Here is a 23,842-nt window from a genome sequence, read left to right on the forward strand (position 1 = left end):
GACTGAACCACCAAGCTATCTTATTGTTACTAATTTCTAACTCAATTCCATTATTGTCAAAGAACATACTCTTTATCCTTTTAATTTATTCCTTTAAACGTACTGAGAATTGTTTTATGGCTCAGCATGCGGCTTATACCGAATATTCTGTGTACTTGAAAAAAATGTGCATCTTATATTCATATGTATTATAAAAAATAGGAAAAACCTTTTAAAAGTCTTTATATTTACTCAGATACTATTTCTGATGTGCTCCATCTCCTTCTGAGGATCTGAGTTTCCCTCTGTTATCACTCCCCTTCAAGCCAAATAACACCTTTAACATTTCTTACAGCGTAGGATTGTTGGCAATGAATTCTCTTAGTTTTATCTGAAAACGTCTTTATTTCAACTTCTTTTTTCTTTTTTTTTTTTTGCGGTATGCGGGCCTCTCACTGTTGTGGCCTCTCCCGCTGGGCAGGCTCAGCGGCCATGGCTCACGGGCCCAGCCGCTCCGCGGCACGTGGGATCTTCCCAGACCAGGGCACGAACCCGTGTCCCCTGCATCGGCAGGCGGACTCCCAACCACTGCGCCACCAGGGAAGCCCTCAACTTCTTTCCTGAAGTATATTTTTGGTAAATTTAGATTTCTGAGTTGACCTTCTTTTTCTTGTAGCATTTTAGAGATGTTGTTACGCTCTCCTCTGGCCTCTGATTTCTGGTGAGAAGGCAGCTGTTAATTGTTGTTCCTCTGTATGTGGTGTGTTGTTTTTCTTTTGCTTTCAAGATTTGCTCTTCATCTTTAGCTTTCAGTGATTTGAGTATCACGTTCCTAGATGTGGCCTTTCGGTGTTAATCAAGGTGGCTTTGTGGAGTATCTAAAATCTGTAAATTTCTTTCATCAAATTTGGGAAATTGTTGACTGTTTTTGAAATATTTTTTTCTGCTCTCTTCCTGGGACTCCAATCACGTATCTGTCAGACTGTTTGACCTTATCTAACTGGTCTGTGAGTCTTTTTTTAAAATCCTTTTTTCCTTTGTCCTACAGCATGGGTAATTTCTATTGGTTTATCTTCTAGTTCATTGACCCATTCTGTAATCACCTCTTTTGCTGTTAAATCCATCCATTTAATTTAAAAATTTTCAGTTACTGTGACTTATTTCCGGCGTTTCTATTTTTCAAAAGTCATTTGTTTCTATGCTCAGGTAGGTAGGTTGCCTATCTTCTTATTCACTGAGAACATACTTTCATTGCTGCTTTAATATCCTGGTATGTTAATTCCAGTATCTGGATCACCTCAGTGTTGGTGTCAGTTTTCAGTGTTAAACTGTGGAGACCCTGGTTTCTATTATTTGTCTCCAAAGAGTGATGGTTCTTTTATTAGGCAATGAGCTTGGGTGGATATACAGTGCAAATCACAGTTACAGAGTGGCAGCTCCAATCTTAGTTTAGATTTTCAGTCTTTAGCTGAGCTGCCTTGAGTCTGATCGGCACATTTGTGGTCCAGAGTTTGGGCAGAGATGTGGGCAGACAGAACTTGGGGATTCCCCTCTCTGGCTCTTCCCTTCTGAGACGCCCATCTTTCCCTCCAGGGGCTTCAGTTGCCCTGGCTCAGTACTCGTACTGTGATTTTCCACCAGCATATTGTACCTACCACTTTGTCAGCTGCTAAGTTACAAGCAGCAAAAACAGGGACCTTTCTCTGCACAATCCTCTTCTGAGTGTGAACTCCCCACCAAACATGAACTCCCCACCAAACATTCTGCTTCCCTTCATTCTCCAGTGTCTTCAAGTAGCTGTTTTTCGTATTATGTCCAGATTTTACCGTTGTTGTTTGTGGAGGGGTCATTCCCAAGCATCTTAGCCATTATGAGAAGTCCCTAGGTGTAGTTTAAATATTTAATCTATTTCCTCCATATTTCCCTCTATTTCTTGAGCATATCAATCATAGTTTAAACTCCTTGTCAACTTTCTCCAATATTTGGCTCACCTGTTTCTATTTTCTACTTTTGCTCTGGTTTTACATAATATCTCTTGACTTGCTAGTAATTTTTATTAGATCCAGAAATTGTGTATAAAAAAATTAGAGCATCTCTAGATGTTTTTTCTTCCACTCTTTCCTCTGCTACGCAAATAGAATGGGGGCCGATCACCTTAATCCACTCAGGGACTACATGGTCTGCAGCTACACTGTGAGTTTGATAAGCCTCAGTCTACCTGTTTCACCTTGTTCCCAGTAAGAAACCCCCGAGCTTGCAGCTGAAAGCCCTGTGTGTTCACCAGTCCCCTCCCCGCGGTGGGTCCTGAATTCTAATCATCAGCACAATAGGCGTGCCAAAAATTTCGATTCTGCTTTTCAGAGGTTTGGGGCTAGTTTTCCATAGCCTCTGGCCCTACACAGCTTCAGAATTTCCTAAGTATCTTGAACAGATAATGTGTTGTTTTTAAGGCTCTTCCAGTCCCCAGCTTTGTTCCTCCAGTATCATGAGAGCACAAAACTCAGCTGGCTTCTCTGGTCCCCGGCTGCAACCCTCTTGTCTGGGCAATGGGCAATGGGCAATGCTTGGATTCTCAGCCTCTTGCTCAAACCCAGAGTCAGCAAGTGCTCCCAGGGGAAAATGTGCTGCAAACTGTCAGCTCACATCTCTATGATTCGCTCTACTTCAAAATTTTAGGCCCTTTAATCCTCTTTCCTTCAGCAATTCTCTAAGGCCTTTTATAAAGACAATTTTTATATTTTATCTGGTTTTTCTAGTTCTTGAGTAGAGCATTGGGCAGCCAGAAGCAACTCCATGCTACTAAAAGTCTCTAAGCACTTTTAAAGTGTTTATTTTCTTCCTCTGATCTTTGAAAACTGACTGTCCCCAAGCAGTCAATTTATATCACAACTTAAAAATATATTCCTACTGCTAAGTGAAAAAAAAAAGCAAACTATGTTATGGCTTATTCCCCATAATCACAACTGTGTATAAAATATGAATACATACTGTCAAAGATTTGAAATAAATAACTGGGGTTGGATATGTCAATTTTTTTCTTTTGTAAAAATGTTTCTGAAATGTTCTATTGTCTATAAGAGGTATGTAAGTAAATGTAGATTGTCAAGGAGGGGAGGGAGGAGGAACTCAGTGGTTGAGATACAGCCGTGGGAATAACTGCATAAAACTTTTTATGACTTGAATTTTGTATCACATGAATGTATTAACTATTAAGGAAAAGAAAGGAAGAGAGGGAGGGAGGGAGGAGGGAGGAAGGAAGGAACACCACCCCTGCCCCGAGACTCCTAGGGCCACAAAGTGCCATTTATACTGTGAGTGAGGAAACAGGCACTTGGTTGTACTCACTAGCTGCAGACTACAGAGAACGGCCTAGCCCTGATTCCTTTTGGGACACAGGAAATTGCCTATCTTTCAGGGATTGTGATGAACGAAGGGGATTATAATATTCCTATTAAGAGCTCTTATGAAAATATTTTAAATATTGGGCTATTGTCATTTTTTTGTACAGATGAAGGTATAGTAAGTATAGACAGTGGCTTTGTTAGGACTTTTTAGATCGCTTCTTCCAATTATAGGATATGGGATCTTAGGTATTTTCTTTGAATGCTGCACCTTTTAAAAAAAATATCTGATAAATCTGGACAGCATGGCTGATTAACTAGTCTCTCTTTCCCCAGAACTTCATTCTAGCCTTCTAACCCAGGGGTCAGCATACCATGGCCTGGGGGCAAATCTAGCCTGTTTTGTATGGTCCTCAAGTTAAGATTAAATTTACATTTTCACATGGTTGGAAAAAAAACCAAAAGAAAAACATTTTGTGACACAGGTCATTCATTTATATATCATCTCTGCCTGCTTTCATGCTACAATATGTCGGAGTTGAGTTATTGCAACAGAGGCCACACAGCCCTCAAAATCTAAAATATTTACTATTTGGCCTTTTACAGAAAGTTTTCCGACTCCTGGGCTAGAGTATCTCCAAATAATGAGTTTCACAGAGCAACTTTCTGGGGTGGGTAGACTGACTGAATTAATGGCCCTCTCTGTATCCATGTCCTTTTTTTTTTTTTTGTATCCGTGTCTTTTGCCAGGAAACTTTGTAGCACTTTCCCAGATACTGGGCTCAGTCACATCACTTGCTTTGACCTATGGGAGTCTGGAGACACAATACAAGTAGAGGCTTGAAATGGGATTGCACCCTAGGGCTTGTTCTCCTGCTCCCCTGCCACTGTCTGTAAACAGACCCAGGCAAGTCTGCTGGAGGATAAGTCATGTGAAGCAGAGTCATGCCAGCTGAGGACAGCCTAAGTTAGCCAAGAATCAAGGATCTCAAGATCATCACACCTGCCTGGCTGACCCACAGCTGACCACAGACACATGTGCAAGCCCAGCAAAAACTACCCAAACCCAGACAGATCAGCTGAACCCCAAGACTCAAGAGCCACGGAACTGTTTATTGTTATATGCCACTGAAGTTTGGTGCTGGGTCTGTTACACAACATTATTCTGGCAGTAGAAAACTGATACTATGGGCACACAAACTTTTAAATTTCTTTTGCCAGGAGTCTAGGGAACATTTTTACTCTTCTGAGGGCAATTTAGGGCTCTGACAGGGGGAGAGACTGAATAAAACACCGAAGTCTGGAACTCCAGGGATGGGGGTGGGGCATCAAATTACATCCTGAATTTCATCTTGTCCTCACAGTGGGATTCAGTAAATATCCGTATTTGCTCTGTGGCTCAATCTGCCACTGGACCGAGTAGATGCTAAGGCTAGGACTTGGCATGTCTCTTAACCACGAAGAGATCTAGCGAGGCAGAGACTCCATCATTTATGGGAAAGAATTTACTTCCTATTTACAAAATGTAGAAAAAGTACCTTGGGTATAAAATCTAAATGTCTGAGGTGTGATCAGTCTGGAGCCCAGAAAAGTCACTCTTTGCATCCTTCAGTCATCAGTGTGTAGTGCAAACGGAACAGGGGCTGGGAGTTCCTCCTGTTCCGGGCTCAGTGGAAAGCTTCCCCAGGATAAAGCCACAGAGCCCTCTGTGAGGAAGAGGGGCAGAGAACAGGAAAGGAAAGGGGGCAGAACTGCGGCAGGAGGCCGGGAAGGGATGACGTGCGGGCTCTGTATTAGTGAACACTTTCATTTGCTAGAGGGAGGCTCTTCCTTCTCAACTGCTGAACACAACTGGCCTGGGCCTGTCCTAGAAATCTCAAGCTGCTTCCTAGTGCACAGGGCTGACCATCCCCTCTGCAGAGCCCCAAATGTGGCTTCTGTCAGGAAGGAAAGGCATCCATCAGTGTGACAAGAAGTGGTCACCTTCGGACTTGCATGAACTCCTTGCGCAGCCATAAGGAGTCCTGGTAGAAGCGAGGATCACCCAGTCTCACAGCTGTCTGTTTGTAGAAGTAACAGTATAACACTGCCGCTGTGGGTAATAAACAGAAAAGAAGCCTCAGGGATGCTCCTGAGTATTTGTTTCAGGGTAAGAACATAACTGGACGAGGCTGAGGGGCCCTGCTTCATGATTTCCCAGTGACTCCCAGAAAGGGCAGAGGGCAGTGGTCTCTCCTGTTCTTGGTGTGGCTGTCCCACTCATCCCACGCTGGTTGTGATGGGCTGGGAAGCCAGGATCAAGGCCCTGGCTGTCAGAGCCACAGGTGGGACCAAAGTGAGGCCTGAGGATGCTCCTTACCTAGGCCTGAGGATGCTGGTCCTTACCTAGTCTCTGGAATACAAATAACGTTTGAAGTCCATCTGTCCAGACAAAGCGGTTGGAGTTTTTCCAGCGTAAGTTCTGAAGGAGACATGAGTACACAGAGAAATGTGAATGGCTAGATGAGGCCCTCACATCTCCAACGTGGTTAGCTGCAGAGATGCCACCTGGTTTAATATCAGGCTAATGCACCCCCGTTCTTTCTTTCCACAAGCCCGTGGAGTGCTTTTCAAAGGAACCTCAAGTTCCCTTTTTTTTTTTTTGCGGTACGTGGGCCTCTCACTGTGTGGTCTCTCCCGTCGTGGGGCACAGGCTCCGGACGCGCAGGCTCAGCAGCCATGGCTCAGGGGCCCAGCTGCTCCGCGGCCTGTGGGATCTTCCCGGACCGGGGCACGAACCCGTGTCCCCTGCATCGGCAGGCGGACTCTCAACCACTGCGCCACCAGGGAAGCCCTCAAGTTCCCTTTTTTTTGCTACAGAGGGAAAATTCTTGTAACTCTGAGGGAGGAAGTTTGAACTAAGCCATTTATTCCATTTCATCCCATAGCCTTTGCTGAGGAGAAATGATACACATCACCTCAGGAGTTCAGCATGGTCATTGTCTTGCCTTGGAAATATCAGGCTCAGTTCCTGTCAGATAAAGGCTTGGTGCACTCAGGGTTTAATCAGATTAACAGCTTCACAGTACAAAGCCAGGACTATTTTGGCTCCAGGAACCAGAGCAGAGACAATCCTCTCCGGGAAGCACCTGGAGATTTCGGCACTGCTCTGCTTCTTCCCTGTGAGCTCCAGTTCTCTCTGTGGAATCACAAGGGCAACTTAACGGGACGTTTGGTCTGAGAAGGTACCTTTAGTAAAGAAATGACTAGAGAACCCTGAGGTTTTAATATGTTCCATAAAATGAGTACATGAGAAGCACATGAGATACCCGAAGGGATGGAAGAATTTGTGAAGCAGAAGAAATCTGAGGGAATTCCCTGGCGGTCCAGTGGTTAGGACTCTGTGCTTCCACTGCAGGGGGCAGGGGTTCGATCCCTGCTCAGGGAACTAAGATCCCACAAGCCATGCTGCGTGGCCAAAAACGATAACAACAACAAAAAACAAATCCGAAACCATGAAAACTGGATCTGCTCTGAGGCCTATGTTAGAACCAAAGGGAGGCATCTTGGGGTCGGTTCTCCTAGTGTAAGTGATGGGGATGCATCAGAGGGCATGCAGCACCAAAGGGCCAGCGGCACTCCTGCCTGGCTATTTCCCACGGGACAATGATGCCGAAGAATATGCTGTACCAACATTCACCTGCCCAAACAGCTAACGCTGAAATAGATTCAACTTCCTGTTTTAGCCCTGGCAGGCCTTTTGGGGCAAAAGTGAATTGAATGTTCCAGAAGTGTCCTTGGACTCTTGGATAAGGCTGTTCTTCAACATATAAGGTTAGATAAAAGTGCCTTATGAAATTCTCATGTGTCTAGCTTCAGGCTGGACCACATTCATTTCACCTGTTTCTTATCAAGGACTCTGTGAGATATAAACATCCAGAGATTCTGGGTTCCCACAAAAAAACATTCCTAGCCCTTTAAGGATTCAGAGCCTCACTCTTACCATGAACCAGACATGAAGGGAGATGCTGAGGGCGAAGTACACAGCTGTCAGGATGATGGTCCCTTTGAACTTATGGAAGAGGAGGTTGACCAGGCCAGCCTGGAAGACGAAGGTGTTGAAGAACATGAGGAAAATGATGATGATGTTGAAGAGGACTGCAATATCCTGGATGCTGCAGACACAGAAAACAAAAGGACAGCCAAATGGAGGCCTGGGGAGGACCCAGGAGCCAGCCCTGAGTCCTAAGCGACACCATGGAGTCTGTCCTTCCTTGTTATATATAGTCCTCCGAAACCTCCCCAGAGGTAGTTTGGGTTTTGGACCCCAAATGACACGAAGCTAAAACTACCCGCTGGCCCCATCAGTTGAGTGGCAGTCTACGGACAAGGCTTTCCTGCTGACACTCCCAACTCAACAAAGCTCCCAGGCATCTGTGAGAAGCAGCTAGTTTCCTCCCTGTATCCAGAAAATGCCTGCCCTGTCTGTCACATAACCTGGTCCTGTCAGACGTTTTCCTCTAGCAAGACAGCAATGCACTTTCCCTCATCTGTGCACGCCTGGCTGCCTTAGTGCCGTTCATGTCTCAGTGCAAATGTCCCCTCTTCAAAAAGACTTTTCTTTCACCCCACTACCTACAGTAGCCTTTCCCTCCCCACCCCAGGTACTTTATATCCATTGTATAACATTTATCACTATTTGAAATTATCTTTTTAAAATGTATTTGTTGTCTCTCTCCACTAGAATGGAAACTCCATCAAAGGAAGAACTTGTCAGGTTCACCACTGCAACTAGAACACTGGCAGGCTGATGAATACTTGCTGAGTGAAGGAAGACAGTGTCTTAGACTGTGGTTTTCTGTTTAGAACTTGCCTCATGGAGACTAAAAATCACTGTGAAGGGAAAGTGCCAATAGCTTCCATCCTATGGGATGCATATGTTATTAATATGATTATCCTTACCTGGGCCCACGGCAGTGAAAGTGCCAAGTACAGCAGTGAAGACCCCGAGTCCTAACCAGAGGACCACCAGGGAAGTCCCTGATTACCCTTTTTACTTGACATTTTGTAACCCTCTTTCATGGCACTGTAAGACAATATTTCTACTCGAAGATGGAGGAAATGACAGTGTCAGCAATCTGGCCCTCATTTTCAATGTGCACTGCTCCCTGTGTCCCAAAGCCTTGTTAGAAGTATATCAAAACAGGCCCATGTCTATGGACCATGACATGTCTATGGACCATGGAGTACCCAGGACAAAGTGCAATTTTATTCTCCCCGATATTTCTCTATTAATAACTTTAAAATGCTGAATTATGATTGTCGGGGACTTCAGACTGCTTGGGTTGAGCTGTCCCACCCACTGAACTTACATGAAGAGCACCAGCTGTATGACAGGAGCCATTCGGAGTAGCTCCGAGAAGGAATTGACAAAGAGGTCATAGGACAGCAGCAGGAACTGCAGGGAGAGCACCAGGCTATAGTTACTGGTCTGGAGCATCTTCCTTCTGCTATCTTGGGCCCCCAAGGGCACATTCCACAGTTCCCAGAAAGCAGTCCTAGTACTCTCCCAGGCACTGAGGGAGAAGCTATAGTTCCTCAGAATCAGAGCTGTCTCCCTTGCTCTCAGATAAGGGCCTATTGATGCAAAAAAAAAAAAAGAAAAAAAGGAGGTTAGAAATTCATTAATACATATTTACCAAGGACTTATTATGTGCCAGGCACCATTCTAGGTGCTTGGGATACATCAATGAACAAAACCAACAACAACAAAAAAACCCCAACTAGTCACTCCTTCCAGGGACCCTCACCCTCAAACCTTTTTCCATGACTGGAACCCTCTAAATGTAGAGCTCTTTCTAAACACTTTTGAGTCCAAAGGAATCTAGGGATACTACACACAGTGACTGTCTGGTCATGTAACAGTACTAATTCTATTACTAACTGCAGCAGCAAAACCTTTGTTTATCACTTACAATATTGCTTACAATTCTAAGCACTAACATTACTTAAATCTCTCAACAACCCTTGAGGTAGAAGCCACACTGTTACTCTCCCCATTTTACAGAGGGGACAATTGAGGCCCAGGGAGGTAAAATAATTTGTCCAAGTTCACATTGCTAATAAGTGGCAGAGCTAGCATTCAGATCTAGGCGGTCTTGGTCCAGAGTCTGTGCTCTTAACTACTGCACAAAGCTGCCTCTTACATAACTGACAGGTTTACATGTAACTAGGTGGGAAAAACAATCGCTGGCATAGGAGAAGTGGGAAGTGGTGTAGGCAGAAAAAGCTGAGAGGAAATAGTGCTCTCCTAACGTTTACGATTATGGTAGCAACACAGTGGCCCCAGGTAAGGGGAGCTGGGCTTTTATTTTCATTTATTCCAGGACCCGGAAGCTGCTTTGGGGGTGTCCTGTGACCCCCTCCAGCTGGATCAAATCTATAAACAAATTTCAAAATGCTTCTAAGTGTTACAGAATGATTAAATTAATATCGGTAAAATGTTACGGTTTACAAACTCTTCATATTCTTTTCCTTATTTAATCCTACACCCATCTTGAGAAGTAGCAGTTCTTACGCTTATTACCCCACTTTACACAGAGGCTCTGAGAAGCTGCGGAACCTCGTCCACCTCACCTGATGGAGAAGTCCCACTTTAGTGGATGTACGAAGGTGCTTTTCTCTGAACCGAGTCTCCTTATTCATCAAATAATATTGATAGCTACCAGCTACATACCGGCACCAAGATAACTTTGTCAACCAAGACAGTTTCCTTTAATCCTCGCAACTACTCTGCAAGGTATGCAAGAACTACCCCCATTCTTCAGGCAAGGACACAGGGTCAGAGTTCAAGTCGTTCCCCCATGTTGCAGGTGAGCAGAGCCAGGATTCACAACTAGGTGTGAAAACAAAGCCCGTGCTCTTAACCACTACTTCACAGGCCACCACAGAAGGCTGCTGTGAGGATCCGTTATATAGAGCCGCCCACCGCCATCTCTACGGGAAGGACGACCATCAACCTCGGGTTAGGGCAGCGGTGATTCCCAAGGTAATGAAGCGGTCTTCGCAGTTTGTCCACCGCTATCTGCCGCGTTCCCTCTGTCCCCTGAGTAATTTTCCTCAGCCTTCCTAATCCACTTTAAAATAGGGCTGCCTTAGCAAAAAACCAAAACCAAAGCAATTAACAAAATGCCGACTTCTGGCCACTTTACCCACTCCTCCTCAGCACTCTCACCTAGAAGGCCCAACGTCGGTTGTCACGGGGACACCGTCCAGGCTTCCGGAAACCGATTTTAAATTCCGGAAATAGATGGCTGACGCGGGCTCAGTCTGCGCCGTGCTACCCGCTTGTCCTCGGCTTTTTCTCCCCCGGTCCGCCCGGTCGCCATGTTTAGGCCCCCGCATTCCTGGACCCGCCCCTCTCTCAGCGTCGCTGCGCCCTGTTCCAGGGCTCCCAGGTGCGGGCCAAGGTCTCCCGCCCACCCCGCGTGCGGCCTTGCCGAGGGCCAGCCCCTGGCCAGAGGCTTCGCGTCGGCTCGAACATTTCCGCTTCCACGGAATCAAGGGGGTGGGGGTGAGGGACAGGACCGATCTGTGACGGCGTTCCTGGTCCCTGGAAGCCCGGGCTTGGGGAAGAAACGCCCGCGGAGGAACTGGAGTTAGTGTCAGCACCTCGTCTGCCGGCGACCCCGCGGCTCTGGACTTCATTTCCCAGGCGGCCGCGCGCGGAAGCGCGCGCGACCGGAAGTGCTACAAGCCTATAAGGTGACGGAGCGGCCCCGCCAGGTGGCTGTAGAGCAGCTGTGACTGGTGATAGCGGGCGTTTCTGAGAGTCTCTCACTCCATCTCCCAGGAGCCTCGGGAGCGGCAGGTCCGGCGCCGGGTGGCGAGAGGCGGGTCTCGGAGACCCCAGTACCCCTGAGTTCCACTGTGGTTCGGGGGTGAGAAAGAGCCCGGGCTGGGAGTTCAGGGACCTGGGTTCGAGTGCTGGCTCTGCTAGTACCTCGCTTCGCGCTGTCGCGACCCCTCGCTCGGCCTCAGTTTTCTCTTTTACGAAATGGACATCGTTCTCTGTGCCCTTCCTTCCACAGGTGGTGGAAGGAAGCTCTTTGGAAAGCACAGAAGCTCTTCGGAAGTCGCAGTCAGCAGGTGGAGCCACTCGCCTTAATTTGCACCCAAGGTTAGCTGGGACCAAGGGATCTTGGTCCCAGCGGAGGAGTTAGGGATCGGTCCCCGGGTTCCTGGAACCCTTCTCTGGGCACCTGAGGCCGACCAGAGCGCAGTACGAAGGGCGGGGCTGTAATCACTCTGGTGCTAAGGAGGGCCTTGCTTATCTACCTCCTGAGTGGAATTTAGGGCCCCTCACTTCTGAGACTTCAGACTTTACGGAAGCTGCGTTTGGAAGTAAGGAGTCCTTGGAGCACAGGGGGAGTGAACCTGGAGCCTTGTACCAGCTCCGCCACTCACCGTGGCCAAGTCGCTTTCCTTCTTTGGGCCCGAATTTTTTTTTTTTTTCTTTTTGCGGTACGCGGGCCTCTCACTGTTGTGGCCTCTCCCGTTGCGGAGCACAGGCTCCGGACGCGCAGGCCCATCGGCCATGGCTCACAGGCCCAGCCGCTCCGCGGCATGTGGTACCTTCCCGGACCGGGGCACGAACCCGTGTCCCCTGCATCGGCAGGCGGACTCTCAACCACTGCGCCACCAGGGAAGCCCTCGAATATTTTTGATCCGTAAGATAAGAGTTCAGGACTTGAGCCCTAAATCTGGTTCTCAGGATTCCTAAAGCCCGCACCATTCATCTGAGAAGTGGGAGCAACAAACAGACTTCCTGTTCCTTCATCTATTTGCACTTCTAAATAATTGTGAAAGGGTTTGGAATAGAGCCTTTTCCTAAGGCTAGGGCCAAGTAGGATATACCCATTTCCTACCCCAGGGCCTGATCTGTTTTAGTGCAGCCTGGGAGAATCCTTTTTCCTAAGGGATTGAGAAGTGTATTAGGTTGGAGAGTAGACTCCTTAGATCAGGGTCAACAAACATGACCCACAGGCCAAATCTGGCTGGCCTAAATGGTTTTTACATTTTTCAATGGTTGAAAAAAAAAAAAAATAGAGGGCTTCCCTGGTGGCGCAGTGGTTGAGAGTCCGCCTGCCGATGCAGGGGACACGGGTTCGTGCCGCGGTCCGGGAAGATCCCACAGGCCGCGGAGCAGCTGGGCCCCTGAGCCATGGCTGCTGAGCCTGCGCGTCTGGAGCCTGTGCCCCACAACGGGAGAGGCCACAACAGTGAGAGGCCCGTGTACTGGTAAAAAAAAAAAACGAAAATGATATTTTGTGACATGTGGAAATGATATAAAAACTGAAATTTCATTGTCCATAAATAAAGTTTTTTTGAACATAGCTCATGTTCTTTTGTGAAGGTATTATTTATGATTGCTCTTGCAATACATCAGCAGAGTTGATGACATAGTTGTGACAAACCGTATGGCCTGCAAAATCTAAAATATTTACCATTCTGGCCCTTTACAGGAGCTTGCCGACTTTTGTCTTAGAATGTTTCTCTACAAGTGAGGGCAGAATAGGACTGGTGGGCACATCCTGTTCTCTTGGAATAAGTGAGAGGATATTCTTAGCATTTGGATTGCATTTTTTTTTTTTTTTTTTTTGCGGTACGCGGGCCTCTCACTGCCGTGGCCTCTCTCGTTGCGGAGCACAGGCTCCGGACGCGCAGGCCCAGCGGCCATGGCTCACGGGCCCAGCTGCTCCGCGGCATGTGGGATCTTCCTGGACCGGGGCACGAACTCGTGTCCCCTGCATCGGCAGGCGGACTCTCAACCACTGTACCACCAGGGAAGCCCTGGATTGCAATTTTCACTGCATTCTTCCTTTTTCTCTCCTTTTGCTCTCTATTTCGAGCAGAGGGAGGGCTCATCTGTGTACTGTTGGTAAAACATTCCAGCCATCTGTCGGGGAAGTGTCCCCATTGTCTTTTCCAAGTCTGTCCCAGAGCAGTAATCCAGGACCTCTTCTAGGGGGTAGATGTGGTCCCTTTTGGATTATATTTTCTTTTTTCCTCTTACAAAGGGGGGAAAAAAAGTAGATATTATTCAGTGGATGGAGCCTGCTGACCGAGAGCTCCTTTGTGCTGACACTTCACTGGGGGGATGATTGAACCTCTGGTGACCTGAAACTTCCGCTGCCCTTACAGGAGCTAAGGGGATAACTCTTGAGGCTGGGTAGCAAATCTCTGAGCTCAGTAGATAAGGCAGAAAGCTTCCAGAAATGAGGTGGCATGGTTTTCTCCCTCCAACCTCCTGGAAGCTTATCTTTTCCCCCAGACCTCAGATCTTGCTTTCTCAGAGATTACCGCCACCTTGGATCTCTTTGTGAGAGCTTAGCATCTGTTTGTGGTTAGGTGGACACCTGGTATGGAGAAAGCTGGCACGACATGGAATTGGGGCCACTGAGAGGCCTGGGCAGCCGTGGGGGCCATGAGCTTGAGGTTTTTGTTAGTCGTTAGGATGAAATGCTGTAACAATACTAAGAAAATTATAATACTGTACTCTCACAATGTCCTTACATACATTTTCTCGACCATCTGACAACCTGTGGTCAGAGGGCTTTGAAACCAAATAGACAAGGGTTTGAAACTCCCTGCCCGCTTACTGGGTCCTATTTAATCTGTCTGAGCCTTAGTTTCCTCATCTATAAAATGGGGATAACTCCACACGGGGTTGTCAAGGTGAGTAGATGGGATCATGTGTGTAAGGTTCTGGTGTGGTGTCTGCTCATAGCTGCCTTTCAGTAAGTTATATCCTATTGCCATGGCTTTCTTTCAGATGAGAAGACTGAGTCCTACAAATGTTAAGTGATTTGCTCAAGGAGCCTCAGAGCATAAGAATTGGAGTCCAGGCCACCACTCTGTCAGCCTGCCACTAGGTATAAAGGTGAGGGTCAAGTGTTTTATCTCCTTGGGAGTTTTTGATTTTAGGGGCCTCTTCTCTGTTAGCTGGTTCAGACTGAGGGACCTCAACTGCAGGAAGCCACTGTGTCAGCTTCTTAGCCTGAGTCCATGGGGCAGTGTGCCTGCCTTGAGAGCTGTGCCCATGCTGAAAGCAGGGGCGTCCTGTGGCTTTGCAGACTGCCTGCCAACTCATGCACACTTGCCTGGCTTTTAAGAGCAGCTGCTTAGGGGGCTAGGCATTCGCCATGCCTGAAACCAGGGTTGGTTTCTGCGTTTATCAGGTACACGTGGAAACCTCAAGATAAACTCTTGCTTTCTAGATCATGAGTTCTTGCTTCCTCTTTTCTCCTCTGGACTTTCCCCAGAGAAGAGAAAGCAGAAGTTTCAGGTCTGGAGACAGCTGGGGGCTTTTGCTCAATTAAAGGTGTGGCGAATGGGGACTCTGAAGACCCCACCTTACCTCCCAATGGGAGGATTAGCCCACAGAGGTCACAATCTGGGGAAGAACTTTGCTGCAGAAGTGGGATCCTATGGCACTTTCTCCCACGTGGCCTAATAGTAGTGTGAAGATTGTGATTTTTGCCTCCTTACGTTAAAACTGAAGGCCTGGGCGTTTGTGTGATCTAGCCTGGATTTTGATTTCTGTCCTTTCTGTTCATGGGGAGTGAGGTTATAATTCTTTACCTTCTGGTCCTGTGAGGGGAGATGCATCCTAGGGCTCTGGATCTAGAGCCTTGGCATCCAGCCACAGCAGAGGAGGCTTCTCTCCAGGGCCAGCCCTAGGCCCAAGCTGGCTGCACTGTATGCTGCCAGGTGCTGGGGCGGGGCCTCACTCATTGTTCATAACCAGAGATTGGGTTCACCCAGCCATCAAGGCTTCATGGGACAGTGCCCAGGCTGATGGCAGGGGAACCACCCTTCTGGCCAAGAGCAAGGTCAATGTTACCTCCTTTAGCCTGCGTGTGGGGTGCACCTGAGCCAACAGGGACATGTGATTTCCGCTTTCTCTAGGAGTGCTTGATCAGAATGGCTGTGGGATGGTTTTTTCTGTCCGTCGTGGCGCTGTGCTCCCTGGGCTTGATGTGCATCCTCTCCACCATCTATTGGATGCAGTACTGGCAAGGTGGCTTTGCCTGGGATGGCACCATGCTCATGTTCAACTGGCACCCGGTGCTCATGGTTACGGGCATGGTGGTGTTCTACAGTGCTGGTGAGTACAGGTCAGCAGAGGAGACACGGTGTGGCCTGGGCTCGTACAGGGCAGTGCTGTCCCTCGCCGTCCTGGCCTTTGTCACTGTCGGGTTCAGGGCTATGGGGGTGGGGTGGGGTGGGTTGTTTTTGGGCCCAGGTGTCATTTGGAGGAGGAAGTCGTGTGAACAGGAGCATCTGAGAAGGGTAGCTGCATGGATACTCTTGGACGAGGGTTGGCGAACTTTTTCTGTTAAAGGCCAGACAGTAAATATTTTAGGCTTTGCGAGCCCTATGATCTGTGTTGCAACTACTCAGCTCTGCTACTGTGTTGTGAGAGCAGCCAGAGACAACACGGAAGTGTGTAGCTGTGTTCTGATAAAACTTTATTTATAGTGGTGGGGGGAGGAGAGAAATAGGTGAGGGAGAGCAAGAGGTATGGACTTCCAGTTGCAAAACAAATGAGGCACAGGTACAGTGTAGGGAATGTGGCCAATAATTATGTAATATCTTTGTATGGTGATGATCATAACTAGACCTATCATGGTGATCATTTTGAAATGTACAGAAATAGTGAATGACTATGTTATGTAGCAGGAAGTAACATAGTGCTGTAGGTCAATTATACTTCAAAAACAAACAGACTCATACTAAAAGACAGCAGATTTAGGGTTACCAGGGGTGGGGGGAGGGGGAATTGGATGAAGGCAGTCAAAAGGTACAAACCTCCAGTTTTAAGATAAATAAGTACTAGGGATATAATGTACAACACGATAAATATAATTAACCCTGCTGTACGTTATATATGAAAGCTGTTAAGAGAGTAAATCCAAAGAGTTGTCATCACAAGAAAAGTTTTTGTCTCTTTTTAAAATTTTATATCTATATAAGAAGATGGATGTTCACTAAACTCATTGCGGTAATCATTCCATGATGTATGTAAGGCAGACCATTATGCTCTCCACAAACTTATGCAGTGCTGTGTCAGTTATATCTCAGTAAAACTGGGAAAAAATAAGTAAAATTTCTAAAATTAATGTTATTTAAAGTATTATTTAATATCAAATATAATTTGATAATAGCATCCATAAGCATTAATTACCTAGGCATAAATCTAACAAAAGCCATATAAGGTTTCTACAGAGAAAAATATAAAACTGTATTGAAATTAAAGAAGCCCTAAATAAATGGAGGGATATACTACTGTGTAAGTGGATTGGAAAACTAAACATTGTAAAGATGTAAATTCTCCTGAAATTGTTTTGTAGGTTAATTTCAACCCCAAGGTCTCATTGCTTATTTTTGTGAAAATTGATAATCAGACTGAATTATCTAGAAATGCAAAGGGCCAAGATTAGTCAAGGTGGTTTTGAAAAAGAGCAAAGTTGGAGGGCTTACTCTCCCATCTATTCAGGTTTATTATAAAGCTACTGTAATTTAAGACAGCGTGGGACCTACTGTATAGCACAGGGAACTCTGCTCAATACTCTGTAATGGCCTATATGGGAAAGGAATCTAAAAAAGAGTGGATATATATAAATGTATAACTGACTCACTTCGCTGTACACCTGGAACTAATACAACATTGTAAATCAACTGTATTCCAATTAAAAAAAAAAAAGTGTGGGGGCTTCCCTGGTGGCGCAGTGGTTGAGAGTCCGCATGCCGATGCAGGGGACATGGGTTCGTGCCCCGGTCTGGGAGGATCCCACATGCCGCGGAGTGGCCAGGTCCGTGAGCCATGGCCGCTGAGCCTGTGCGCCCGGAGCCTGTGCTCCGCAGCGGGAGAGGCCACAGCAGTGAGAGGCCTGCGTACCACAAAAAAAAAAAAAGTGTGGTAGTGATAAGTGAATAGACAAGTGAGGAAAGGTGGCTCTGCAGAGCTGTGGGACAAGATGTTCTTTTCAATAAATGATGTTTAGTCATATGGAGTAAAAACACTTTATTACGAAAATCGGCAGCGGGCTGCACCTGGCCTGTGAGCGGCAGCCTGCCAGCCCTTGCTCTAGGGAGCGGGGGCTGAAGCCTCTTGTGGCACAGTCGGGGGCCGTACCTGAGGGGTCTCCTTACTCCTGCCAGACCCATCCTTGCCCCGTGCATTCAGAGGCAGGCCTTGGGGCCCAGGTGAGTCTCCTTTTCGCCACTTGTAAAATGGGAATAATGATGACGTTGATAATAGCAGCTTACCCCGTGTAGTTTGGATACATCCTCCCACTTTTTCTTTCTTTTTTTTTTTTTTTTTTGTGGTACGCGGGCCTCTCACTGCTGTGGCCTGTCCCGTTGCAGAGCACAGGCTCCGGACGCGCAGGCCTAGCGGCCATGGCTCATGGGCCCAGCCGCTCCGCGGCATGTGGGATCCTCTCGGACCGGGGCACGAACCCGTGTCCCCTGCATCAGCAGGCGGACTCCCAACCACTGAGCCACCAGGGAAGCGCCATCCTCCCACTTTTGTTCTTACAGGAAGCTTGTGAGGCGGGCTCTATTGTTGCCTCCATTTTACAGATGAGGAAACTGAGATTTAGAAAGATGCCAAATAGCTGAGAGGAAGAACCTGGATTGGGACCTCGGTTGTCTAACCTTGAAGCCTGTGTCCTTGACAACTCACTTCAGTTGTGAGAATTCATTCAGTTAGATGAAATAATGAATGTGACATTGCTTTTCAACCTGTAAAACTGCATACAAGTGGCATTTATTATTGTTATGACAGAATGGCAAGTCCATGAAACCTGTTCTACCCCCCCTTTTTAAATTGAAGTATAGTTGATTTACAGCGTTGTGTTTTCTGGTGTACAGCAAAGTGATTCAGATATATGTGTGTGTGTGTGTGTGTGTGTGTGTGTGTGTGTGTGTGTGTGTGTGTACACATATATATGTATATATTTTCATATTTCTTTCCATTATAGCTTATTACAAGATACTGAATATGGCTCCCTGTGCTCTGCAGTAGGGACCCCACTGTTTATTTTATGCATAGTAGTTCGTATCTGCTGATCCCAGACTCCTATTTTGTCCCTCCTCCTGCTCCTCCCCTTTATCATGGTCCCTTGTCTCCCCGCTTCATGGTTGATGGCTATACCAGAAATGATGCAAGGATGGGAGATGCTGAGGAGTTGATACTGATGTCCTAGCCTTTCCTTCTTCTCTTGTTGGGAGGCTGTCTGGGATCACGTCAGGGCAAGTCCCCTAGTGCACGGGTGAGCACAGGGGAAGAGGCCGAGCCCAGGGGCTGCTCTCTCTCCTACAGCATCACTGGTCTACCGCCTGCCCCAGTCATGGGTAGGGCCCAAGCTGCCCTGGAAATTCGGCCACGCAGCCGTGCACCTGCTGGCCTTCATCCTGACTGTCCTGGGGCTGCACGCCGTCTTTGACTTCCACAGCCGTAGAAAGATCCCCAATCTCTACTCCCTGCACAGCTGGCTGGGCATCACCACCGTCTTCCTCTTCGCCTGTCAGGTGGGTACTCTCTGTTCTCCTTTGGATTCCCACAGCTGCCAGTTCTGGTTGGGGCTTCACTTGCATCAGCACCAAATATCCCTTCTGCTTACTGCCTGGAGACGGTCTTGCAGGGCACATCCTGTAGAATCGGCAGTTTGAAGGGCTGTGGGAGATTGGCGGTTCCCGAATTCACCCTGTTCCTGCTCTTACCCCTCACACGGCCCACCTGTGGTGCTGGAGCGCTCTAAGCTAACTCCGTCACAGCACGCACCACACTGACTCTAAATCATCTTTTCTGCCCTCTTCTCTTCCCCCTTTCGGTGAACCAGAAGCAATTCTAGAAGTAGTATCCGTATTCTGATGTCAGCCCTGTACAAATGAGGAGTTTTGTGGGCCAGGACAGGAAGGAAGCAGAGACAAACAAGGATGGCTGGGTTTGCGGGAGACTGGGGATAGCTAAGCATTTCATGTAGGTAACATTCCTACGTTCCTTTGTGTAAGACAAACAGACCCCAGTGAGGCGGCTAGGTGTGGTGCTGGGGCAATGCCTGGTGGGAGGTTTGAGCTGGGAGAGAAGGGCAGAGGTTCACTGATGGGTAGGAGGCACTGGTGGGTGGGATGACCTGGCGTGCCTTTGGTCACAGTACAATCAGGTACTTCCTGTGTCCACAGTGGTTCTTGGGCTTTGCGGTCTTCCTGCTGCCCTGGGCGTCCGTGCGGCTGCGCAGCCTCCTTAAACCCATCCACGTCTTCTTTGGAGCCTCCATTCTCTCTCTTGCCATTGCATCTGTCATTTCCGGCATTAACGAGAAGCTATTCTTCAGTCTGTGAGTGGGACGGGGCCCCCAACTCTAAGGTGGAGGGGAAGGAACAGGGTCTTCAGAAGATGCACTCGATGATCATCGGACCCATCCAAGGGAGGGAAGCTTTTGGGATGGGGCTCGTTCCTGATCTGGAAGGTTAATGGAATCGGTCTTTCTTTAGGCTGAGATTGGTAAACTGGTCAGCAAATACTTACCCAGGATCAAAGTGATTTAGAACCTACTCTGTGGCAGAAACTATTCTAAACATCTTAAATTTAATCCTCTAACTGCCCTACAACATTTGTTGTCATTGCCACTTATACATTAGGGAACAGAGGCACAGAGAGGTTTAGTAATGCACCTAAGGGCACACAGCCAGTAAGTGGCAGAGCTTTGTGTTAGGACTAGAGGCTGCATGCCTAACCACTACCATTCTCCGTTCTTTGAAGTAGTGGGGGTGCAGTGAAAAGCAAACAAGATTTGAGCTCAGATCTGGGTATAGATCTTGGCTGTGCCATCTCCTAGTTATGTAACTCTGGACAAGTTCATTTCATGTCTGGGAGCTTTAGCTTCCTCACAGGGAAAAAGCATTCTGCAGACACTTGTCATGGCAGAGACTTGGAAAGTATGTTGATATTCCAGGTCACAGCAGGTCCTGGGAAGCTTTTCTTATCCTCTGTTAGAGGCACTGAGTCTCGCATTGGGCAAAAACAGGTAGAAAAGTTTCTTGAGCGCCCACATTGTTTTGTCATCCTCAGGAAAAACGGCACCAACTCGTACTCCAACCTGCCCAGTGAGGCTGTCTTTGCCAACTGCTCTGGGATGCTGGTGGTGCTCTTCGGGCTGCTGGTGCTCTATATCCTACTGGCTTCGTCTTGGAAACGCCCAGAGCTGGAGATGCAGGCCGAAAGACAGGTATGGGGTTTTGGTCTCCCATTCCAGGTTGGGGTAGGGCCTGGTCTAGGGAAGGGTCACCCAGTAAAGACTTGGGCTTTGCCGGGAAGACCAACCCAGTAACGTGGTGGGAAACCAAGTTGCTTAAAGGTGGGGTTAGGCTGGCTGATGGGGAGCACCAGTATCGACTCAGCACCTCCTGGCCATTGCAGCAAGTGCAGCTGTTTAGGCTCAGGCTCCTGGGGGCCTGCCCACTGGGAGAGGATGGGGGTTACTCCCCTCCCCAAATTGCTGTGGTTTCACAAGGGGAAGTGTAGCCTTATCTTCTCCAAGGACGGGCTTGATCATGATGAGGGGTGTATGGTAATTTCTACTTCTTCAGCTTTAGGGCTCATCTAGTGGGATGGGAGCTTATCTAGTGGGTGCTTGGTGACAGTTTGAGTGCTTGGAGCACGTTTTGCCTGTTCTTGGCCACGCAGGCACCTGAGGGACATGGCGAGATGGGGTGTGTATTGGCTGAGGGGCTTTGGAGCTTCTCTGAAAGGTGTGGTGGCATGGACTGGGACTCACCCTGCAGGTTGGGGTCTGAGCATCTCAGGCCTGGCATGACTCCTGCAGGTCAGGGGCCATTCTGACGTTATGCCATTAACCTGCGTGCATCTGCCTGTCTTTCCAGGCCCTGTTGCACGGTGGGGAGTGAAGCAGGAAGGCGCTGCCAGGAGCGGTTGGTGGTGCGGTCTGGACTCCTTCAGAAGCTCTGCTCTCCCTGGGGCTCTCGTCCAGTCTCCCCTCGTCTCCGTGGTGGACCTGCTGTCGCCACAGCTTGCTGCCCACATGCTCTCCTTGGTGGCTTTGGCTTCTCCACCTCTTCCCGGCATTGACCTCTCAGGTCGTTCGTTTACCCCAGGCCCTCCCTGCCCTGGCTGCTCACACCGCTCCTGCTCGCATGAAGTCAAGCTCACTTCCCCTCACACCCCTAGGGATGTGGTAGAGGATCCCGAGAGCTCAGATGACCTGGGAATCAAGTGCAATCCATACCGTGAAAAGTGGGGGAGCCGATGCTTCCTCAGCTTTCCCTTGAAGTTTAGGCCGCTGCCCCAGGCCAGGCTTCATCTGCTCTGTTACCTCCATCCAGCCCATCTGGACACGAGGCTGGGCGGGAACACGGTGAGGCGATGGAAGGACAGGGGAGAATGGCAGAGCTGCTTCTGCAGAGGAGAAGCTGAGGAGCTGGCTGCCCGTTGCTGTTGTTTCCCGTCGCTGCATTCTGTGTCTGCGTGCGTTGTATGTGCCCTTCTAGCTGCTGCTGCAACTGGGGCCTGGATCCCGGCCCTTCCCTATGACTGATGTGCTGTCAGACAGCCTTATGAGCCCTGGTAACCTGCTCTCCCAAAAACAGCCTGTCCCATGGAGGAGTAGCAGGGGTGCCTCGAGCCTCCTTTCCTTTCCCTCATTGGGTCCAAGCTTGCCTGCCTGTCCCCAGGCAGGTTCAGCCTTGCTCTCTCGGCAGGGCACTTGCTCAGCTATTTTCACTCTCCAGCTTGCCATGAAACGTGCCAAAGTCATGGTGCATTGTACCCAGCAGAGCCCTGGGAGCTAGGCCACCTCCAGAGGCGTTCCTCACCAAGTGTCCAAGTGCCTCACTTGCCCCCACGATAGCTACGTGCCTGGCACACCCAGTCTCAGGTGTGATGCCAGAGTGTGCCGCTGCTCTTCCAACAAGACTGTGGTGGCGTCTTGCTCCTCTCCTAAGTGTTGGCACTGCCCTCTCCAAACAAGCCCTGCCAGGTCCCAGGCTCCATACTGCTGTGCTTAGGTGACAAGCAGCATGACGACACCTGGGGTCCCGAGTGGGCCTTACTCCCTGGCAGGGGCCATGAGGCTGACTGTCCACCCCACCCCACATGGCCAGATGCTGGCAGGAGGACTATGACAACTTCTCAAGTGGCTGAAGCCCTCAAAAGCCACTGGGATGACTGCCAGGCACCTTGATCATAGGACCAGCTCCCCCTCTTTCCACATGGGTAGGCATTTCACTTATGAAGCTTGATTTTCATTAAATGTGTTTTTGAGAATCAAAGCCTTCTCTGCTGAAATGACACTGTGGTTAAGTGAGCTCTGGGCAACTTGCAAAAGCCTCGGGCTAGTTCTGACCCTCAGACCCGGAAATGGGCAGACCTGAAGACACCAAAGAACCGCATGACTGTCTTCTTAGACTCGCATGTGACTCTTGGTTCGTGTGCATGTCTTTAATAGTGAATGGCCCTTGAGCACTTGATTATCTTACAAGGAAGGAGATGTTTCCTATTTCATAATCTGAAACACGACACTCAAAAAGAGTAAGTGACTTGCCCCAAGGTCACCCAGCCAGGAAATGGCAGAGTTGGGATCCACAGTCCAGGTGTCGGATGCCAGTTTCCTTCCCAGCTGCTGGGTGTGTGCATCTGTGCACACTGATAACTGTGCCTTGTGGTCAGGGACCTGTGGTGTGGCTGATGGACAGGGGACCCTGGGCAGAAAAAGGGAAGCCGAGGGGTTGAGGAAGCCTGCAGCCAAGTCTGGGCAAAGTAAGTGGTGGCCCCCTTCCAAGTGTGATGAGCTGAGGCCACCTGGTGGTGGAGCAGACGACTGAAGGAGTTGGATGCACGTGTCGGTGATCCTGGTGACTCCCAGTGAGTGAGCACCTGGACTGCTGAGGCCTTTATCTTCACCAGTTCATTTGAATCCTTTCCACGTGCCCATGAGGTGGGCACCATTCGGATTTTACAGATTCTAAGAGGCTAAATAATAGGCCTGAGTTTATGTAGCTAGTCTGAAGCAGAACCAGGATTCAAAGTCATATCTATGTCTGAAGTGAATCCATGCCAGTGCCTTTAACTGCCCCCCTGCGCCAAGTATGGGCCAGGTGTGCACTGTGCGGTCTCCACCACACACCACGTAGACTCAGCAGCCCCTCCTGCTCTCCCAGGGGCCATCAGTGATGGCTCTAGAGAGACCCATGGGCTGGCCTGGGCACAGTTTCTGTTCTACCGCTGAGCCTTAGAATATGGTGATTTCTTTTCCTTTTGGAGACCCACTTGCCCATTTGATTCCTGAAGAATCAGTGAATTCTGTTAGTTTAGTGCTGAGAAAAGCACACCCATCAGGTATGGTGTGTGCACTGGAAGCACAAGAATTGGGGATCCCAGTGGAGTTGGCCCAGCTGCACAGACCCTGCCTTTGGGTCTCAGGCGGTAGGAGATGGGAGATGAGCATTTCAGTGGT

General features: G+C 48.6%; 2 protein-coding genes across 11 annotated transcripts; one reads left to right on the forward strand and one right to left on the reverse strand.

Annotated features, from left to right (window-relative positions):
• Positions 1–4,413: 4,413 nt before the first annotated feature.
• Positions 4,414–11,006, reverse strand: TMEM138 (transmembrane protein 138; the record flags this gene model as incomplete). 6 transcript variants are annotated; one of them, XM_082629071.1, is made up of 6 exons in its annotated part: positions 4,414–5,412; positions 5,706–5,781; positions 7,303–7,474; positions 8,672–8,936; positions 9,936–10,194; positions 10,319–10,527. In XM_082629071.1, the coding sequence occupies 4 exons, from the start codon at positions 8,797–8,799 to the stop codon at positions 5,300–5,302; spliced, it is 489 nt and encodes a 162-aa protein (XP_082485197.1). In that variant the 3' UTR covers positions 4,414–5,299. The 6 variants fall into 6 exon arrangements, with proteins under 6 accessions (XP_082485197.1, XP_082485198.1, XP_082485196.1 ...); XM_082629072.1 differs by lacking the exon at positions 9,936–10,194; XM_082629070.1 differs by having other exon boundaries at positions 10,036–10,527.
• A 62-nt stretch (positions 11,007–11,068) lies between these two features.
• On the forward strand, positions 11,069–22,658 carry CYB561A3 (cytochrome b561 family member A3; the record flags this gene model as incomplete). 5 transcript variants are annotated; one of them, XM_082629078.1, is made up of 8 exons in its annotated part: positions 11,153–11,239; positions 11,390–11,447; positions 14,134–14,241; positions 15,270–15,468; positions 18,691–18,899; positions 19,554–19,708; positions 20,443–20,599; positions 21,255–22,658. In XM_082629078.1, the coding sequence occupies exons 4-8, from the start codon at positions 15,285–15,287 to the stop codon at positions 21,276–21,278; spliced, it is 729 nt and encodes a 242-aa protein (XP_082485204.1). In that variant the 5' UTR covers positions 11,153–11,239; positions 11,390–11,447; positions 14,134–14,241; positions 15,270–15,284. The 5 variants fall into 5 exon arrangements, with proteins under 5 accessions (XP_082485202.1, XP_082485203.1, XP_082485204.1 ...); XM_082629076.1 differs by lacking the exon at positions 21,255–22,658 and having other exon boundaries at positions 11,069–11,169; positions 20,443–20,701; XM_082629075.1 differs by lacking the exon at positions 21,255–22,658 and having other exon boundaries at positions 11,390–11,478; positions 20,443–20,701.
• Between the last annotated feature and the right edge of the window lie 1,184 nt (positions 22,659–23,842).

This window comes from Mesoplodon mirus (assembly GCF_964341445.2).
Source record: "Mesoplodon mirus genome assembly, chromosome: 7".
In the NCBI taxonomy this organism is placed as follows: domain Eukaryota; kingdom Metazoa; phylum Chordata; class Mammalia; order Artiodactyla; family Ziphiidae; genus Mesoplodon; species Mesoplodon mirus.